General features: G+C 43.6%; 1 protein-coding gene across 2 annotated transcripts in view; it reads left to right on the top strand.

Moving 5' to 3' along the window:
• Positions 1 to 999: 999 nt before the first annotated feature.
• LOC108929682 (rap guanine nucleotide exchange factor 6-like) overlaps positions 1000 to 21049 on the top strand; it is a 31587-nt gene continuing 11537 nt past the window's right edge. The window contains exons 1-12 of one of the 2 annotated variants that reach the window (XM_029257648.1): positions 1000 to 1944; positions 10917 to 11048; positions 11407 to 11587; positions 12165 to 12301; positions 12465 to 12623; positions 13211 to 13363; positions 14189 to 14353; positions 15299 to 15406; positions 15536 to 15739; positions 16096 to 16204; positions 16429 to 16675; positions 20552 to 20709. In XM_029257648.1, the coding sequence (XP_029113481.1) occupies positions 1891 to 1944; positions 10917 to 11048; positions 11407 to 11587; positions 12165 to 12301; positions 12465 to 12623; positions 13211 to 13363; positions 14189 to 14353; positions 15299 to 15406; positions 15536 to 15739; positions 16096 to 16204; positions 16429 to 16675; positions 20552 to 20709 (1807 nt within the window). In that variant the 5' untranslated portion in view covers positions 1000 to 1890. The other variant, XM_029257649.1, reaches the window with a different exon arrangement.

The raw sequence follows: 21049 nt of genomic DNA, 5'->3' as shown, positions 1-21049 counted from the left end.
GTGAACACACACACACACGCACATACGCACACTGGGTGCTGCTGCATCTTCAGCTCGATGATGCCTTACATAAAAGATGAGAACGAATGCAGCACACGACGTGCCCTGGCCTCGAGAGGCAAACGCATTGCCGTGTGAAGCTGCTCTTCAATGTAAAAAAAAAAAAAAAAAAAAAAAAAATCTATTTTTGGGTGGGGGGATGCCCTCCGCATTGCCTCCTGCAGCCAGCAGCATCACCGAAGGAGAGCACATTCCCAACCTTCAGCGTATCTATCTGAGCGCCGCACACACTTCTGAGCAAATAGCAGTCGGTGCTCACCTCCCATTGGCTGCTGCTGAAAGGGATGATGTCATCCTTACATGAGGGGAAACTGAGAGCAAAATAAAATGTAGTTTTCTTTATTGAACTGCTGCAGTGGTTGGTAAAGATTTATAGCGTGTATTTTGGCTGTTGACACCGATTCCTTCGCCTTAGACTATCTGTGCTATAATAATAGCAGCATGGCTAATTGTCTCATTCTCCCTGTACCAGGCAAGATCTGGGTCACAAGTCGTGATTGTTCCAGCCTTTTAAAGTGCTGTAAAAAAAAAATAAATAAAAAAAAAAGCAACGCACCGCATTACATATCAAAGCTGTTTCACTGAGCGCGTGCCGTTCGGCTTTCAGGCGCTCGGGCGTTTTGTCGCGCCACGCGACGCACAATAAATAAATATGCACATCCGCGCATCTCGTTTTGATTTCAGCTGCTTGTTACGCACATCTCATCTGCGGCTGATTCACGGACTCACTTTGTTATTTATTATACTCTTTTTTTTTTTTTTTTAGGTGCACAAATGCAGGGGGCCTTGCATGCATGATCCCCGATCAATAAGACACACTCTTTTCCCCGCCAGACAGCCAATGGGTCTAATGCAGTTTGGCTCAGCGCGCTCCCTCTCCCCATACAGGTGATGTCATTCTCTCAGCTCTCTCCTCCTCCCACTCCGCTCTGCTGCTCGGTTGTTCCGTCTTGCAGCCGGAGCGTCCGATCGATGGGCGGTTCTCCGGGGGGAGCTGCCGCGCCGCCTGCGAGCTGGGGATGCGCACTCGGAAGAAGGGACAGACGCTGGCAGTCTGGCCCAGGAGATGGACTGGCGCGCTAGCGGCGGCGGCGTAGGAGAGAAGCTCAAGCTGCAGCGAACCGGGGCTGCCGCCGAAGAGACAAGACTGCCGACTTGGGCTCATTAGTTCCCCACGTCTCTCTCTCTCTCTCTCTCTCTCTCTCTCTCCGAGGGAGTTGAGGCAGCTGAAACTACACCCAGTCACAAACATTGTTTTTTGGCTTCTGGGAACCAAAAGCTGGAAGCTGCAAGGATGCTGCTGGCGATTTGCACACAGTGTGCGCATTGCTGTGGCAGAATGCCGAGGCTCACTTTCCTCACTGTGGGATGAGTGGCTCCTCGGCGCGGTACAGGTGATCGCCGGTGCGCCACAGCACATCATTTTTTATTATGGACCTGCAGATCGGCTCGCATCTTTAAAATTCCAGGATTGTAGCTTTCTTCTGGTCTCCGCAGCTGTGATGGTGGGTTGCAGGCAGAACTCTCAGGGTCTAGGAGAAGAAAAACAGGGAGACTTTCTCATCTGCTGCTCGGGGCTCAGTGCAACTGGCATTTGCAACTTTTTCATCATTCTGCCTTTGCGTAGCTTGTCATAGATTTCACGTTTGCCATTAAGCGGAGGTTCCTAAACTGAATGTAAATCTGTATTTGGACTTAACTCTTTTGGACCTGGACACCCATTGCCATGATGATTCCCTAGGAAGATTCCCGTTGGACCCAATCGAAGGAGCACCACCTGTGTCCGCTTGGTTCCTCTTCTGCAAGGAAAACTTTCAGCCTCTTCAGGAAATGGCTTTCCTTGTTCGTTGCTATGCCAACTGCTTGCAGCCATGGTCCCCCAAAGTAAGCAATGTTGCAGTGTTTTCTTAATCCAATCTAGTAGTTTATGCTGCGGGCATTCGGATGACTTTAATGCATGCATATTTTCGTGGACGTCATGTGATCATATAGTCGGAGTTTGGGGTTGGAGTGTAGTGTTTCCTTAATCTCCCTCTGGTTCTGCTCAGGGTTTTCCTGTGGTATTAAATCTATGTAATCTGAGTGTTTTTCAAGGCTCTTGGATGACCAAATCCTCTACAAATATGACTGTTCCTTGTAGTAGTTGTGGATTTTGGACTATTAGGGACTTTTTTTTTTCCCCAGCAATACGTCACATTGCGAGCAGGCCGTGCTGTGATTGATTGGGTATTGGAGATTTCCGTGGGATTTAGAGGTCGGCTGAGTCAGCTTTCTGGAGCCATGGGTCTACTGGTGCAGAGAACTTGCCCAGTGGCCCTGACCTTGTCAAGTGCTCTCAATCTGTTAGCCTCTAACAGCTCCTGTCAGCATCCTGTGGCGAGCAAGGAAGAAGGGTATTAATGGCTGTAATTAACAAATTAAGGAGCCTAGTTGCCCCTAAACACTGGTCAATACCCCTACTGGTGCCACCTGACGGCTGCATAGGCCAGCAGGTAGGATGGCGACGAAGAATCCGAAGCTGCTGCTTCTTGTCCCAGGGGACGACTTGCTTTTGCACCCTTGAACGAGGTTCTTAATCTAAGATGGCTTGGATGAATGCATCTGAAAAGTAAATGAAAAGACCATATGATGATGCAGAGCAATGGGCCTCTGTTCATTGCCTTCACCGTACCTGCTCTCTGCGTTGCGTGGGCAGAAGAGGAGGAGGAAGCCCTTTCAGTGAGTTCGGTGATGTCACTCGACTCGGCGAACCCAGCCGAGCATTGTACATTCCCTCATTCCCACTGCTACCTTGAACGCTTGTCTTGCCGTGAAAACTGGCCCTGGGTGTAACTGACCGGCCCGCGTCTGGGGAGCTGCTGCAGGGTCGCATTTGCTAAACTGTGCATTTGCCTCCCTGCTTCTTGCCTGTTTCTCCAGCACCATGGAGTTGCTCGTTTGAACACAGAGAGGAAGCACAACACACAGAGTGGCAAAGTGGCTTGAAGAAAAATTTAATACTAGAATTTAGCTGGAACTTTCTGGAAATCAGATCGAAGCTGTTTTAAAGAACTGCAATGAAATTGAAGTTGGGGGATACAAGTGGAGCGATGGTTAATTGGTTTATTAGCCTGAGACCAGTAATATGAAATAGGGAAGATTTTCTTTTATAACCTTTTCTGTTAATTTTATCAAATTTGTAAATGTAGCTTAGAGAACTTTCAGTCTGATGTCAGTAAAAAGGAGTCAAGAAGAGAAGGTTTTGAGGCAAGATGCGCATGTGTTAAATGTTAACCCTGTCCATTTTCAGACAAACAGATCGTTTCTCTGCATTTGTGTGTGTGTGTGTGTGTGTGTGTGTGTGTGTGTCTTTTAATAAAGAGGCCATTGTCCATACTCCCTGTAAAAATCTGCAGCACTGCTGACTGTGGCCTGTATTTTGCTGCATGGTCTCACAGACCCTGCCCTTACACCCATATAGGCAGCAGGTCAGTAGCATAGTGCTCAAGAACAAATGTGTACAGTCTGTAGGTTATCAGCTCACATCCCAAAAAAGGGCCTGGTTGTAGTACTTTTGAAGTCTTGAGTAAGATACTTAAGCTAGATTTCTTCTGTAAATAATAAAAGGCAATGCAAATAAGTAAAATATGAGTTGCTTTGAAAAAAAAAAATAGAAAAATACAATTTTTTCTTGCATCTCCCTGTATTTTATTTATTTATTTATTTATTTATTTATTTATGTTTTGCTTTCAGACTTAAGGAAGTTCCTAACATGGCCGGTATTTGAACAACTGATACTGGTTGATTGTTTTTACACCAAATACAGTCTTTCAGCTTCTACACACAAGTATTCATAGCACTGCAGAAGTATTCATAAGTATTCATTCATAGATTTCATTGTACTAAAGTCTATTTTCTTTCACAAGGGAAAATATGCAGATTTTTTTTTTTAAAAACTCCATTTGATGGGGGCAGGGAGATGCAAAAACATAATGGATTGTATATTGATGGCTATCGCCTCCGTTTCCTGCAGCGCCGGCTCACGTCTCGTCTCTGGATGGAACCTCTGAAAGCTCTTAGCAGCTACTTGGATAATATTTAGAAGATGGACGCTACAGCTCAGTATTTTTATGTATTTTTGTTAAATGTAATATTTTCGGTCTCAGAATGACCTTGCACTCCCTAATATGTATTTATGTGTATTTGTACCTAAGATGTATGCATACATGCAAGAAAGTGAATACATATGCAAAAGACAACATAAAGCGAAAACATTACCATTTTCACAAAAGGAGAATTTCGTTTTTGGTGGAGAGTAAAGTTCACATAAACTCTGAGTTCCAATTAATCATGGACAAAAGGAAATGGGGAAAACGAGCACACCGTGGATGGGAAGGATAGCGGGATTCGGAAAACTGTTTGGAAATCTATAAATTGCCATAATGTGAAGAGTAGCGTAGCATCATCTGTACTGAAAGTGAGCGCGGAAAAAACAAAAAAGCGCCAAAATAGAACATTTTCATAACCGCGTTGTCCCCCGGAGCTCTCGCTTAAGTGATTTACAAAACTGTTTTCCGGTGAAAGAAGCAGGAATATTTATGGTCTGCAGTCACAAAGTAATTCGGATATAAAGAGGGCGTAATCTGGGGTATTTTGTGCTTTCAGCTCTTCTGGCTGGTGGCAGCGTAGCGCTGTGTACGACAATTAGAGCGATTGTTAGAAAGCGCACAGTGGCACCGCTGCTTGGCCCAAGAACAACTGCCACTGGCTTTGAGGAAAAGACCATCACTCCCCTTGACAGATATGTGAAGCGTGTCACAGCAGACTGTAGCGCATTCTAGGCATTAGTGTGTAAGTCATAATGTTCCACATTTCAGATCTGATGCAAAGTCTCATTTCACAGTTCCAGCTGTGCCTGTAATCTTCACCACTGGCGACGCTGCGTTCCGCGGATGAATGACAAACTTATTTACTCATGCATTATGCTGCACTTCTCTGCCTCTTCTCTTGCTCTGCTGCTAGATTAGCCTGATAGCTTTGGTCCATTTTCTTTCTCACAATGGCTTACTGATGTGCTCATTTTCGTTCTTCAAGCCCGATTCCGACACGCACCACTAAGTGATTTTGAGTAAACCTAGTTATCAGGAGGCCGGAAAGGGGCCGGATGCTGAGAGTGCCCTATTTCACGCGCTGCGCCGTGGGGGTACGGGCTGCAGCGGGGCCTGTTTCCACTGGGTGAGAAGTAAATCTTGAAAGGGGAGCCAGTGAGTGTTTTGCTTCCCTCGATACAGAAGCACACGAGAAGTCAGCCACAGACTGGAGATACCAGAGTGCTACCTCCAGGGTGCAAGAGGGCTGCGGCAAGCCATCCTACCAGACTCTGTATAACGTCAAAAAAGCCACTACAGATAACACTCTAAAGACTGTGTTTGTTTTTACAAATTGTTTGTAACATTGACTTGCTTCCAAACTGTTTGTGAGTAGTTTCAAAGCCTCCTGCACTTCAAAGATGTTTCTTTAGGGAAGCAGAGATTATGACCCAAGTACTCCGCCCTCAGTACATTTAGTTATTTCTATATGAGTAGGAATCGGTGGCACGGTGGTGCAGCACGTCGCAGTGGTTCCTCACAACTGCCGAGCTGCGGGTTCAAATGGGTTTGAATCTGACTCAGTCCGTGTCCTCCCCCCGTGTTTGCGTGGGTTTCCTCTGGGTGCTCTTGTTTCCTCCCACAGTCTGAACACATGTTTCAGCTGAACTGCGACAGCTGGTAGTGTCCGGTAGCTGGTAGCTGCCTTCGGACCCAAAGCTTGCAGGTTTGAATCCCATCTCTAGCTGTAGTGCCTTTCAGCACTCACCCTAAAGATTGGCGCAGTAAAAATTACCCAGCTGTATAAATGGGTAAATATTTGTAAATGATATAACATTGCAAGTCTCTCTGGAGAAAGTGTCATCTAAATAAATACATATAAGTTAACTGTTGACCTTAGTGTGAGCTGAATGTGTGTGTTTGATTGTTCTGCCATGGGCAAGCGCCCCATCCGGTGTGTACCCTCTGTCACACCCTGTGCTTCTGTAATAGGGTCTGGACCCCTGCACTGGGCAAGCAGTTTTTGATAATGGTTTGAGGAATGAATAAATCAGCTGAAAGGCCTGTTAATTATATGCTCATGCATGTGTTTTTGTTGTCTACAGTTTTAACAAATCTTCCAACGATAGATAAATCTATTCTTCTTACATATGGCAGATCACCTCTGTGCTCGAGACTCAGGGTCCCCAGTGTTTTCCTGTAATAAAGCCCACAGACTGTTAAACATGCATGGACCCATGAACAATTAATCACAGTTAAAATTGGAGGCCGCAAGAATGCTTACAGCCGCTGCCATCCTGCCTCTCTGCATCCTGCCGAGACAGGGATGCCCATGTCACTGTCACTTACATCCTGGCTGTCACGGTAATGGGGCTTCAGGGTGTCCGGAGGTGGGCCTGTCTTTTCGGGTTCAATGTATGGCAGCCATCATTTATATTCACCATCGCAATTAGGCTCCCAGGCTTGAGCGACTCCAAGGGCCTGGAATTGTTGGTTGTTCTCCGTTTAATTCCTTTCTTTCACTCCTGCTTAATAATATGGCTGTAAGAAGAAGACGTTTAACAAGCTTGTCAGGTCTGATTGGGAACAATGGCCATACCCAATATACTTGTACAAGTATTTTGTACACTTGGCACTATTTACCGTAACCAGAGCCACATACTGGAGGATCTCGAAAACAACTGTCATCTGAGTAGCAGACACCCTGCATCGCAAAGGGATATTCGTCCAAGCGAGTGGAGGCTAGAGTACCAACAATGTGCCCAGGGATGGCAAATGTAAATTAAGAAATTAAAATATGAATGATACTTTGTTGTCCAGCCCGTCAGCTCCAAAGCTGCAGCGGCCTTGTAGATAAGAAGCCATTCAGAAAGCTGGACACAGAAATGAATGTGCCACAGGACTGGATCTGAGGCTTCAGTAAAATCTCACGCACTAAGTGGCAAAAGTAGTAACTTAGCAAGACAGCCGCACCATAGAAATCTGTGCCCACAGCATATTTTCACACTGCGTATGCCACATCTTCAATTAGGCTTAAAAGGATGCATTGCTGGACGGCAGTAAATTCACAGCATCGCTGACGTCTGCAAGCCCCGAAAGTCCGCAATTCTTTGACCTCTGTATCCTCATAAATTCCAAAGACAGGTGTCATTCGGTCCAATTTCGTGTTTCTGCCGTATAATATTTAGAAATACAGCCGTACGCACTGCAGAAACCATAAAATCGAAATAATTTTTTTGTATAAGCTTGACAAACATGACACACAAGCATTTGATATCTCGAGTTTAATGTTGATTAAAAACATGCAAAGCATTTATTGTTGGGTTCATGTGCGCGTGGCAGTTTTTAAGCTGTACAGCGTCTTTTGTGCGGTCTGAAACTCCAGCCCTGATCTTTTTGCCGAACAGGTGACAACAGCTTTACCGTGCAACAGCCCGAATAAAGCTACAAAGCACAGTCACACTAATGAAATCCATTAAGACTGTAACAATGCCAGGTAAACCTGAATACTAATTTTGTTAGGCTGCCGCATTCATTTTTTAGATTAAATTATCATAGGTCCATGAAATGTGTGAACCAATAATAACAGAAAACCTTTTTTATTTTTAATTGGATGTTCAGTGTAATTACTGAGTATGACTTATAGCATTTATCTGTTAACATGCAGTAATGTATTTAACTGTCTGGACCGTTGACATGGAAGCTAAATCCAACATAATGCATTATTCAATATGTTCTATTATGCCTATGGGGTACTGATATATACTGTATGCTCCCAGTGCAGCTAACCTTGTTTCGGCTGAAAGAATGGTCTTGACAGGAGTCGTTTCTAAGGATCGCTGGGATGTCAGATATTCCTTGTTTATTTATCAGTAAGGTATGAATGAACTTCTTCATAAAATGTTTCGAACCCTCTTTCAAGTGCAGTGATTATTTGCTCTGAAAGTAATATATAATAATCTGTAAGATGAACATTTCACTTTCAAAATTATAACAGTTAAAAAAAAATAACACTTTTATTCTGTGTATTATATACTACATGCCCAGTTAATAAAGTACGTGTAGTTATTCCAGTCTCAAGCTCTCCGAAACTGTTTGAAGCCTTGTGGATTCATAGAACGTCTTACTGAAGGCCAGCGTGACAAAGATTTGACGAATGTCTTTTTTGGAAAAGGGTAATATTGTTGAGGTGGAGGAACATCTGGCAAAGTGAATAATTTAAATGGATGGTTCCTTGTCAGTGGTCAGAGTCCATTAGGGCGCGGTAACAGATAAACACAGAGGTAGTGATAGCTGCCTCATTTTATGAGCTGTGAAGACACTTAACAGAATCATTTCTAAATTTCCCGGTGTACTTGTTAAATATAGTCTCATGGAAGCAATGGCTGCAGTAAACTACATCAATTCTCTTCCACCATGTTGGAAGAGTGCAAAGAAAATCATCCATGAACGTTCTCCAGACCTTTTTTATTATGAAACACCGAACGATTTATTCTATATCTTCATTTGATGCTTAGGAGTATCAGTCGAGGATAAGTCAAAAAGTATCCGCAATATTAAATTCTGGTCCAAAGCAAATTGTTGCGGATATTTTTTGAGTTGCCCTTGTATATGATTTGCAGCACCCAGTTGGTCCCAGTGAGGGCCCATTCTCTCTCAGGTTGTTGTTGGTGGCAGCCCATGCAGAAAGTCATAATTTAATGATGGATCCCTGCTGTGATACTATGATGGCGATAAAAACAAGTCAGTTCTGTGCATTTACGCCCTGTTAGAGTGACGCATAGATACTATCTCACAGATGAAGAATAATTGTTCTAAATTGCATAGAAACAGGGGGCGTGGTGGCGCAGTGGGTTGGACCACGGTCCTGCTCTCTGGTGGGTCTGGGGTTCGAGTCCCGCTGGGGGTGCCTTGCGACGGACTGGCGTCCCGTCCTGGGTGTGTCCCCTCCCCCTCCGGCCTTACGCCCTGTGTTACCGGGTCAGGCTCCGGTTCCCCGCGACCCCGTATGGGACAAGTGGTTCTGAAAATGTGTGTGCATAGAAACAACGGTTCTCAGAAATATGCTTTAGTTTCACAATCATCTCATTAACAGTTCTCGATGTATTACGGTATAAACTGGGGAACACAATTTTTTTCTTAAGTTAGTGAGCATTTTACAGATGTAACATTGATGCAATCAATAACAGACTAATTTCGGAAACCAGTAGACTCCCTCAGCCTTTGTGGCTGACAGGCATTGGTGAATGATTTTGTTTCTCTTGACACTTTAAGCTTCCTCTTACTCAGTTGTAATAAAACCCCAGCAACCAAGAGGAACTCTTGAAGATAAAGAGAACATGCTTATGTACGCATGTTTGCTTAATAAATGCATTTTTCAAAAGCAAATTTATTGCTTAAATTTCTTCACTAGGGGGTGCGGTGGTGCAGCGGGTCTGGGGTTCGAGTCCCGCTTGAGGTGCCTTGTGACAGACTGGCATCCTGTCCTGGGTGTGTCCCCTCCCCCCTTCCACCCCTGCGCCCTGTGTTGCTGGGTTAGGCTCCGGTTCACCACAAGCAGCTTCAGACAGTGTGTGTGTGTGGTTTCTTCACTAAGGACATTTATACAGATAATAATTTACTGAAATAGTTGACTTCAAATACCTTTTCAAAGGGTACGACAGAAGGACACCTCCTGAGACACAACCATTAGAGTTTCTAATCACAGGTCAACCTCCTTACATGCTCAACCTTAATACACTCTATATGGTATTTTTTATATATTTTTCTATAAAAATGTATATTTATTTGTCTTTTATTTTATTTCTGTGTTTAATTTTTATATAAGAGGTCAATATTTGTAAATGCAAACAATCAGTGTGTTTACATCCAGTTCACTTACTATAATAGATGCTGTTGCATTGAAAAAATTTATTTTTTGGGTGTTTTATGATCTCCACGATCCTGACCGGGATAATCACACACACACACACCATCTCAACCGCTTGTCCCATACGGGGTCACGGGGAGCTGGAGCCTAACCCAGCAACACAGGGTGTAAGGCTAGAGGGGGAGGGGACACACCCAGGACGGGACGCCAGCCCATCGCAAGGCACCACAAGTAGGACTCAAACCCCAGACCCACTGGAGAGCAGGAGCAGGTCCAACTCACTGCGCCACTGCGCCACCACGCCCCCCCGGGATAAGCAGTTAATTGAAATCATGGATGGGTAGCATTTGGATAGGCAGGTGGATGGATGGGTGGTCCAGTGGCACAATGAGCAGCACTGCTCTCTCACAGTGCCTGGGTGGTGTGAGAGGATGTGGATTCAGTCCCCACTCAGTCTGTGTGGAGATTGGATGTTCTCCCTGTGTCTGCGTGGGCATGCCCTGGTCTCCTCCCACAGTCCAAAGACATGCTATTTAGGTGGATTAGTGACTCAGTCACCCATAGTATGTGAGTGACAGAGAGAGTGTGTTCAACTGATGTATGGATGAGTGACCCCTTGTAAGTAGTGTATCTAGCAGTGTAAGTCACCATGGTGAATAAGGTGTGTGGGCTGATAACACTACATAAGGGTCATTGGAAGTCATTTCAGAGAAACGTGTCTGCTAAATTAAGTAATGTATTTTATGCCATTGTGTGAGAATTAGTAATAATTTCTTTTGTTAATGTGAAAGTCAGAGTAAAACCCTTAGACTGTTAAAAAACCAGAAATGCTAATCTGTATGTATGAAGAACTAACTTGATAGGACAATGGTCAATAATGTGCGCAGAATAATTTATTCTCTACCCTCCTGCTGTCGTAGCTCCCTGGAGACCTCAACAAAATGTACCTCACGGACCATCCCCACCAGCATATGATGCACGTTCCTGCCAGTCAATCAGGATGCAGCATTGGCAGTGATTCTGGGAGCAGTAGCCTATCAGACATCTACCAGGTGCACACCATCTCCACTACTTCAGATCAAGGCCAATATTATTTCAATGCTGTAAGCACAAATATTTTGTAAATGCAACTGTTACAACTGATGAACTGGAGGACATTTTAACATTTTAAATCAGTGCAGTTTTTTTTTAATAGCAATTTTCGGTTATTCAAGCATTCTTCTGTTGTACTTGTGCTCATTCTGGAAATAATGCAGAGTAAAATAAGAAATAAAGCAGAGTAAACTGACAAGACTGAAAAGAATGGAAAAATGTAATATGAAACAAATATTCGTAGAAATGTTCCTGTTTCTGCTCACTAACTGACTACCATTTCCTTTGTAACGCAAATCTGGTGTGTGCATCTTTCAGGCCACTGAGAGCGAGATGAGCAACGTGGACCTGTGTGGTCTGCCAGAAGCCCCTGTTGACTCAGAGGAAGAAGAGGAGGATGATGAAGATATTGAGAGGGTCTCAGACTCTCTGCTGAGCAGAGACATGGTTCGAGAGTGCCTTGAGAAAGATCCAAGTGATAGGAGTGATGATGACATTGGTGAGGACTCTCTTTTATCTAAGAGAAAGCTAAAACTAAACCAGTCACATTTTGATCTGAGTCGTGATGGCAAACTTCACATCGTGAACAATGCCTAGACTTCAGTTGATTATTGATTGGTTTAATTGTAGATTAGATAGATTTAAAGAAAGATCTTATGAACAGTGAGTTGCAGAATGGTATCTAACAGTCTTGTATTTGCTGTACAATGGGTTGTGTGAGGTACTAAACACGGGGAAACGGGTAGCACATTTGTTTGGAATTTGAATCCATGCTCCTGCTGTGATACCCTTGAGAAAGGAACAAGGGTAAGCCAAAAGGTTTTCGCATTAATTGTCCCATTCGAATACAGATTATTGTGGAAACTTTTTGACTGCTCCTTCTTATGAAGAGCTCCAAATCCAGTTTTTTAAATTGCATTATAGCTGTATAAATGGGTAGATAAGTAGAAGTAGCTTAGGTTACAAACCTCATATTCTAAGCTCCCTTAGACAAAGTCTCCAAGATTTACTAGATTTTCTCTTCATATTTTCTGGTAAGATCTGTACAGCTCACTTGCCACTTGTTTGCTCACCAGAGCAACTTCTGGAGTTCATGCACCAGCTCCCTGCTTTTGCCAACATGACCATGTCTGTCAGAAGGGAGCTCTGCTCTGTGATGATGTTTGAGGTGGTGGAACAAGCTGGCACGGTCATCTTACGGGACGGACAACAGGTACAACACATTTTGGATTTGTCTTTTGGGACCAAGATATATTTTATAGCTGCTGGGATAAATCTGTTTGTTTTAGTTATATGATACTAGTGTGTCATTCTAATTAATGTTGGGTTGGATATAGTGACATGTGCTTATGGTAACACTCCCCTGTACCCCCCAGTTAGACCTATGGTACGTGATCCTAAATGGATCTGTGGAGATAGAGCACACCGACAGCAGGACAGAGACCTTGTGTATGGGCAACAGTTTTGGCACTTCACCCTCGCTGGACAAGCAATACATGAGTGGGGTGGTGCGGACCAAAGGGGACGATTGCCAGGTGAGACGTACGTTAACCCAAATGCACAGGATGATAAGAAAAACACTAGGGAGGTTTTGCTGCCTCTCTGATGTGATACATTCTACTACAGTTCCATTCATTTTCAAGTTCTCCCTACCTCATATTATTTGTAATTTGTCATCGCAAATGGGAGGTGCTCCTCAGTTTGTCTTTCAACAGATTGTTAATGAAATAATAAAAAATAATATAACTGACAGGATTAGGCTTAGTCTAAAGCTGAGAGTAATTTTCTCATATTGCTGTACCGCTAACAAGCCAGTAAAGTGGTGGACTGACTCATTAGTGTCATTCTTCTACCAAGAGTTCAGAAAGGTCTCAGTTGTGGTTGCCATTTCTCTGATTGCAATGAAGAGCCTTCTTTCTAGTTCAATGCTCTCTCTGAAAAGAATGTCACTTAAGTGAATTGGTAGTGAACAAACTCTCACCGCTGAGGTGTGGGACCCTGAACTCCCAATTCATGTCACTACGTTTTGAGCTGCAACTGTGCTGCTACCTCAGTGAGGGGCGGAGCATCTTGTCTACAGTGCAGCTTCATTAAGTGCTCCCCTGCTCTCCTTGCGGGACAGTTTGTAGTCATAACGCAGGAGGACTACTGGCACATCCTCAATCATGTGGAGAAGAACACGCACAAGGTGGAGGAGGAGGGCGAGATTGTCATGGTGAAGGAGCATCGTGAGCTGGACCGCAGCGGAACCATGAAGGGCCACATCGTCATCAAGGTAAAGGTGCTCCAGGTTTGACTGAACCCGGATCATCTGTCATCTCCTGTCCGAGAGCCCGTGTGAAGATTTAATATGCTGTTTAATTTGGCCAAAGTGACAATGGAAACATGTTCAGCTACACCAACTCAACTACAGCACTGTGGATACTGAGAGCAGGTATCTGAAATAATTTAAAGCAGATTCTTCCTGTTCAAGAAACAAACTGGCAGCATCAGCTATATACAGATGAAGGACTTTATATTTGTGTGGTTCAGCTGAGATTTCAAGGCGCAACTAGATATTTTTCTTTTTCTCACAATTGCTTGTGAACATTCAAAAGGTGTCTGTTTCCCTCCCCTTAAGAAGGATTCTGGAGTTTTTTTCTGCCTGGTCCTGTAGAATCAAGGACCTCTTTTAGGTTATTTTTACTCCATAACCAGACTATGGAGAAACAAATTTGCATTTATTTGTGGTGCATACATAAAACCAAGTGCTTTCTAATTTTGCACATCCCACCTTAATATATCTGCAGTTTTCCATAGCACAACAATGTTGCTGCTTACCGTGTTTAGTGTGTGATCATTATGTCCAGTGGAGCAAGTATGTTCATAATTTCATGCATTTCTGAGGTTTCGGTATAGTTTCTGCAAGAATGACACCAGTTGTAGAAATATTAGGTGTATTTAAGAAACAATTCAGGACAACTCATGCTGAAGAAATGCTGGCAAAAAATATGTCTCCACCCTTGTTCTGTCCCTGCATTACAAATAGATTTTACTACAGGACACCTCCGTTGAATGTGCAGGAGTCACTGTGTGCTTTCTGGCCTTGGTGTGCCCACAGGGAACTCCAGAGCGGCTGATTATGCACCTGGTAGAGGAACACTCAGTGGTGGACCCAACCTATGTGGAGGACTTCCTTCTGACCTACCGCACTTTCCTCTCTGACCCCATGGAGGTGGGAAAGAAGTTGCTGGAGTGGTTCAAGGTGGACAGCCTCAGAGACAAGGTACTGTATGAGTGATGCTGCATAGGGGCAGCATTAGGTAGCATGTCTCACACTACAGAAACACACAGAAATGCTCCACAACACTTCTGCCCCAAATGCAGGGATTTAAGTTACACACAAATATCTGTGAAAAACAGATGCCCAAGTGAAGCTGGAATAATAATTTTGAGTTGATGCATTTCCATTGGCTGACAGTGACCAGAAGTCTGTTGTGGCAGAATATTATTGGCGTTGCTCCAGGATAAGGTTGCATAAATGCCGCCTACGAACATGTTGGACCCCCGTGAGCTGCCAGCACTAACCGCCATTTCTTCAATAGACACATTTGTAATATAATTTGCAGTGTAACAAGTGGCCACTGAAAAGGGCAAAAAATTAAATTAAAATGGATTTGATTAATATTTAATTTGGCTCCGATGTAAAAGCAATAATCTTCATCCTTTGAATCCAACATTCGTCCTTTGAATTTCTCCCTGAGTTTACATGGGTTTCTTTTGGGTTCTCTGGTTTCCTCCCACAGTCCAAAGACATGTGTTTCAGGTATATCGGTGACTCTTAATTCCCTTAGTGTATGAATGTTAGATGACTCAAAGCAGCTCAGTGTAATGTACCTAGCAATATCTCTCACCTTGTATTAAGGCAGCAGCAAAGTACTTGGTAATGATAGGAGACTTTGTTGCATTGTTTGAGTCTTAGAGCTCATTTTTTTCTATCCATACTCAATAATATGCAAGGAGTTGTAGAGAAGCAGTACACAACATTCACAAAATCTGTTTCTAATGTACACAGCTCTAGCTCAGACTTTGATGACTGCATCTGACTTACTCTCTTAGCATTTGATTTGTTATTTTCTGAACAAGTTGAATTTGTTTTATATAACATTCTTCCCCCCTTACTGATGTTGATTTTGTTATCACTTGCCATCTACTTCCTCTCAAATTGTAGGTCACACGAGTTGTATTATTGTGGGTGAACAATCATTTCAATGACTTCGAAGGAAACTCAGAAATGACTCAGTTCCTTGAGGACTTTGAAAAACAACTGGAAGCGGCAGTAAGCCTTTAATTTAATTTTTTTGCATCTATGCAATTATAGAAGTACATCTGAAGGATACAAGCTGTGACAGACCTTGTGAACATACATACCTGCAGACTAAGACATTTGTCGCTGTGAATGTGTCAGAAAATGAAGGGTCACCTGAGGCTTCTGAATATCGCCTGTGCTGCCAAAGCCAAATGGAGGCAGGTCACGCTGCTGAAACCCACCAGAGACTCTCCCCTCCACTTTACCCTGCAAGGCGGCAGCGAGACGGGCTTCGGCATTTTTGTTGAATCCGTGGAGGAGGGCAGCAAAGCTGCCGAGGCTGGCCTCAAGCGAGGAGACCAGGTATAAGATTCCATCCATTACTCTGTTTTGCTTGAGTCAGCTACTGCCTACTGCTTTCTGGTGTAGAGGATAGAGGGTGGATTGGTTGTGAAGGTGGAAAACTGTATCCTCCTCCATAAGGTCCAGCCATTCCTTAGTGTCATGTCATGCCATGACATCAGTTTGCCCAGATGTTCAGTCTCTGCAACGTAGCTCATATAAACAACAGCAAAAGGAATTAGAGGTAAGGTTGGAGAGAAACTGGTAGAGAGGGGAAGAGTCACATCGATAATCATGTATTGGCATGGCTGGCAGGATTAGAGTATTTATATTCATTTGTGAGAAATGTACCATTTTTAATATACTTTGGCTTTCAGATCATGGAGATAAATGGACAGAATTTTGAGAACATCGCCTACTCAAAAGCTGTGGATATACTGAGGAACAATACACACCTCTCACTCACAGTGAAAACAAACATATTTGGTGAGAAAACTTTCATTACTATCAGAAGTGAAAGAATGGCCTGACAGAAACTGGGCCAAGAGCAAGAGGCCGAGGAACATGTAATGCCTATAAAGTGTCATCCATTGTCAGAAAATAGATGAAAAATGCAGCACTTTGCCTTGGCAAAACTTCAGTTGGTTCTGGAGATGGATGTTCGCGTTCATACCTGTACCAGACTTATGGGATCTCATTTTGACTTCCAGTGTTCAAAGAGCTGCTGTGTAGGATTAAGCATGAGAAGAAGAATGGCTGTCCTCACATCCCCAAGATACAGGAGAAAAAGGGCAACCGCTACTCCATCCCAGGGCTGTCTGGTGACATGGAGCAAATGTTTCCCTTGGAGAATGATGGTAAAAAAGCCAAGGCCAACAGTTCATCTGGTGGGAGGAACAAGATCAGGAAGATCCTGGACAAGACGCGCTTCAGTCTCCTACCCCCCAAACCTCTCAGGTATCGGGATTATCTATTTACCAAGACGTCCTGTGTTGTTTAACAAACAGAAGGTATGAACTTACCCAAAGGTATGGTGCCAATTCCATCCTTCCTGCAGCAATGTGACGCTCTGCCAGTGGACCCTTATTTGACCGTCTGTTACAAAGGAGGGTGAAGTTATCCATGAATCATACTCTGATCAGGCAGCTTGAGTGCTGCTTAAAATAGATGTTATACTTAAATCAATACTGGCATGCAGACATCATGGGAATTCTACTGACAGTAGAGATCTAGTGTTGCTCCTGTGGTTCAGTGGAAGCCAAATTCCATTGCAGCTGCATCCCAAAGCAGTGTCAAAGCAAATTTCATTCAATACAGCTACCAGGTTCGTTCATCTGAGGGTTGCATGCCTCATGCAGTTGTTATTAGAAAGAAAAGAGACAGTCCTGTCTTCTGAATATGTTGGTTTTTGCAGCTTTCTTCGTATGACTAAGGGTTGTGTTCAATATACCAAGGCATTTTGAACACGCTAACCCTTTCTTTTATAACGGCTGTTTTAGAGCTTTGATAAAGGGTCGAAATGTTTATTGCTTCAGTGAACAAAGATGAAAAATGAGCTAACCACACAATCTTGCCCAGCAATTCGATAACACCCACTGATCAAGAGTAATTTCTTTCTTTCCAATAGCACTAATCCCGGTGTTCATGCAAGGCAAAAGCTGAGCAGCCCTGAATAACGCAGCATCTCTAGTGGCTGTTTAAAAAAAGGCCGACATCAAACATTGATAAAGCCTCACTAAAGCAGAGTGCCTTTTGCCATTATGTACCTGAACTGCAAGCTAACACATGGGCACTGTGCAAACCACTTCTCTGGCATGAATAGCCATGTAGCATTTCTTGAGTTTTACTACAATTAAACTGCATGTGTATAATATTATGTAGCTTGGTATCCTGCTGTATAGCTGCAGGTTATACAATAGAAGGTACTGCTTCATATAGTTTCAAGTTTATTGTCATAGGTACAAGTACCGTGTACAAGTATCATGAAATTCTTCTTGAATGCTTCTCCACAGACTATGAACAGAAATGATAGAAATACTGCACAAGACAAAACAATAACAATGACAATGAGTAATGCTAATAACAATAAATAATGGTAATAATAATAACAATAATAACAGCAGACAGCCAGAGAACTCAGAACATGAGAATGCTTAAAGTGACAGTGTAATCTACCAATGTGCTTGGAGGGAACAGTCCAAACTCTAGTTACTAAAGGTGGCACATTGGTGAGTGTTGTATACTCTTGCAGAAGTGGGGTAAAAGCTGTTCCTGTACCTAGCAGTGCGGGATCGAATAGACCTGAGCCGCTTTCCAGACAGCAGGAAAGAAAAAAGTGTCCGTGAAGGGTAACTATGATCTTTCATGATGCACATCATCTTTCTGAGGCAGCATGTGGTATAGGTGTCCTGGACTGCTGGTAGCTGTATGCCGATGATTTCCTGAGCTCCTTTGACCACCCGCTGCAGGGCTTTCTTGTCCTGTATGGAGCAGCTGCCACCCCAGGATGTAATACACCCTCTGAGGACGGACTCCACAGCACATCTGTAGAAAGTTCTGAGGACTGTAGTGGACATCCTGGCTTTCTTCAGATGCCTGAGGAAGTGGAGACGTTAATGGGCCTTTTTGATGGCTGATGCTGTGTGTTTAGTCCGTGTGAGTTTAGCAGTCAGGGTGACTCCTAGGAATCTGAAGCTGCTGGTCCTCTCTACAGCATCCCCTCCTACGTAGATGGGTGCATGAGCCGTATCCTGTTTTCTGAAGTCAATCATCAGCTCCTTAGTTTTACTGACTTTGAGAGACAGGTTGTTGTCCTGGCACCACTCTCCCAGGAGCTTCACCTCCTCTCTGTAGGCCGTCTCATCGTTGCTGGTGATCAGACCCACAATGGTGGTATCGTCGGCAAACTTGATGATAGTGTTGGAGCTGTGCCTGGCCACACAGTCATGTGTGAACAGAGAGTATAGCACCAGGCTCAGGACGCTTCCCTGTGGAGTGCTAGTGTTGAGGGTCAGTGGGGAGGAGGTATTACTGCCAATCCGCACATGCTGGGGTCTGTTGGTGAGGAAATCCAGGATCCAGTTGTACAGTGTGGCACTCAGTCCCACACCTAGTAGTTTGTGGATCAGCTTGGTTGGGATGACAATGTTAAATGCCGAGCTATAGTCCACAAAATATATATTAACAAAGTTAATATAGATAAATTTAATAGTCCTGTATTTTACTTGAAAGATTGTTTGTTTATATGTATCTCCAAAAAATAAAACAAAAAACTAGTAGGAAGGTGATTAGGAATCGTTGATATCGATATAATAGTCGGTAAAGTTTTATGCAGCTACTTGTGTGGTGAACGCCGGTGCATATGGTGAGGGAAACTAACTAACTGTACTTAAGAATCACACATCTCCAGCTATGTCTCTTTCTCCTAATGTAATGCACACATTGTATTTTCTATGAGATGTACATCGCTTTGGAGAAAAGCATCTGCTAAATGAATAAATGTAAATGTACATGTAAGATTGGCCTCTTGCCACTCAGGGCTCTGGGATGATGAGTTAGCAGAACAACAATGTTTTGCTGCTAACTTGTTAGGGATGCTGTGCACCTTAATTGCTACTGTAAAGGCACTAAAGGAACTCTTATTCCAGATTTTCTGTCCTTTTTTTTACTTCTAGAAGATGTTTATAGTAATAAAATACACAATTAAAACCAATTCATGAGTGAGTTATACTGAACAATAACCCCAACAATATCTTGATATGAACAGTTAGTGATTTCGTAATTTGTCTTACAACACACATTTCGAATGAAAGAAATGCAGAGCAGTGACTTGAAAATGCCATGCTTTTAATACATAAATGAAGAAATATTTGTTTAGCGGGGTGAAAAAGTAAGCTGTATTGTGGCTCAAAAAGGAGACAAAGAGAGGCGCCCAGTTACGTGAAGACAGCAGTCTTAACGTGGCTCCCGCAGAAATCGTTAGATCATCCTTGCTTTGGCTGTGTGAAGTGCTTCTCTTATTGATAGCACCAGCCAATTATATTGACAGCTTGGGTGTGCTGGCTCAGATTCCCAGCGCACCATACTGCAGGACGCCGTTTGTCACTCCATCTGTTACATTTTGAACTAAAAGTTAAATCCAAATGTGTTTATTTGGCAAAAACCCTTCATGTTTACCATATCACATGTCACTTAAACATCTCACTCGGTTGGTTTACAATAGAAAGAATCTGCTGTTTTAAGGCAAGATTAGAAACACTTTAAATCCCTTGACTTATCATAAAGGTTGACCTCTTCCCTGATTATGACAGTCCTCCATTTTTTAATGTTTTATGTACCCATCTGTGTGTCTTTCACTTGACAAACATTTTCATGAATCTGCCTGTGGGCTGTAAAGTACTTCATACGCTACATTTACACACTTTTTCTGTTTCTGTGATCTTCGAGTCGCCCTGCATGTCGCTTCTTGGTGGCCACATACGACAAAGAAAATAATGGATGATCCAGAGAGTCAGGTGCAAGTTTTTCAGAACTTCTCACTAAACTCAGAACATAGCCACTGACACACTTCCTTACACAAACACACACGTCCGGATGAGAGAAATCTCTCGGGCGCATCAAACCCAAGCAGACACAGCTAGCCAGAGCCACCAGAGATATGCACTCACTCATTCATTACACTGCCCACATTGCACTGCTGGACAGATTAGCCAAACAGGTGATAAGGAGGACTTCTTGACAACAGCTATAAGGTTCTGCCTTTTGTTGAAGGTGTAAAGGCATGGTAAAAATATTAGTCATACATGGTCCACTGATTTCTTCTCTTCCCTCCAGTGACAGCAGCCTGGGTGTGTCCCAGGATGACAGCATTGTGGGCACCAAGCAGTGCAGACACAGCGTGGCTGTCATGCCCGTCCCCGGAGCCCTCTCCTCCAGCAGCCCGGACCTCCTGCAGCCAGCTGCTGCCATGCTGGAACTCTCCAACCCCCCAGGTGGGCATGGGCGGAGCTCTATAGCCACAGGGGTGCAAGGGGGCGGAGGCACTTTGAGACCCCTACAGCTTGAAGCCTCAAGTTTGCAGACTTAAATCAGTTGGCAGTTAACTAGAGTGGCGTGCCAGCCAGCTGCCTTTTCATTATGGAAACACAGGGGAAATTATGTATAATTACGCTGACGAAAAGTGTTCCTGAAAGAAGCTCTGATTGGCAGTCTGTTGAATACGTTCTTCATACAAAAGACATCTCTTCCCCTGCTGATGGACCATTAAACTGTCATTTAACTGACAGTCCATCCTCACCAGCCAAGTTGGATTTTTTGGAAACAGGTAGTCTC

The sequence above is a fragment of the Scleropages formosus genome, chromosome 13 (assembly GCF_900964775.1).
Source record: "Scleropages formosus chromosome 13, fSclFor1.1, whole genome shotgun sequence".
Taxonomy (NCBI): domain Eukaryota; kingdom Metazoa; phylum Chordata; class Actinopteri; order Osteoglossiformes; family Osteoglossidae; genus Scleropages; species Scleropages formosus.
The sequence above is the reverse complement of the archived record's forward strand: the minus strand, read 5'-3'. Positions and strand labels throughout refer to the sequence as shown.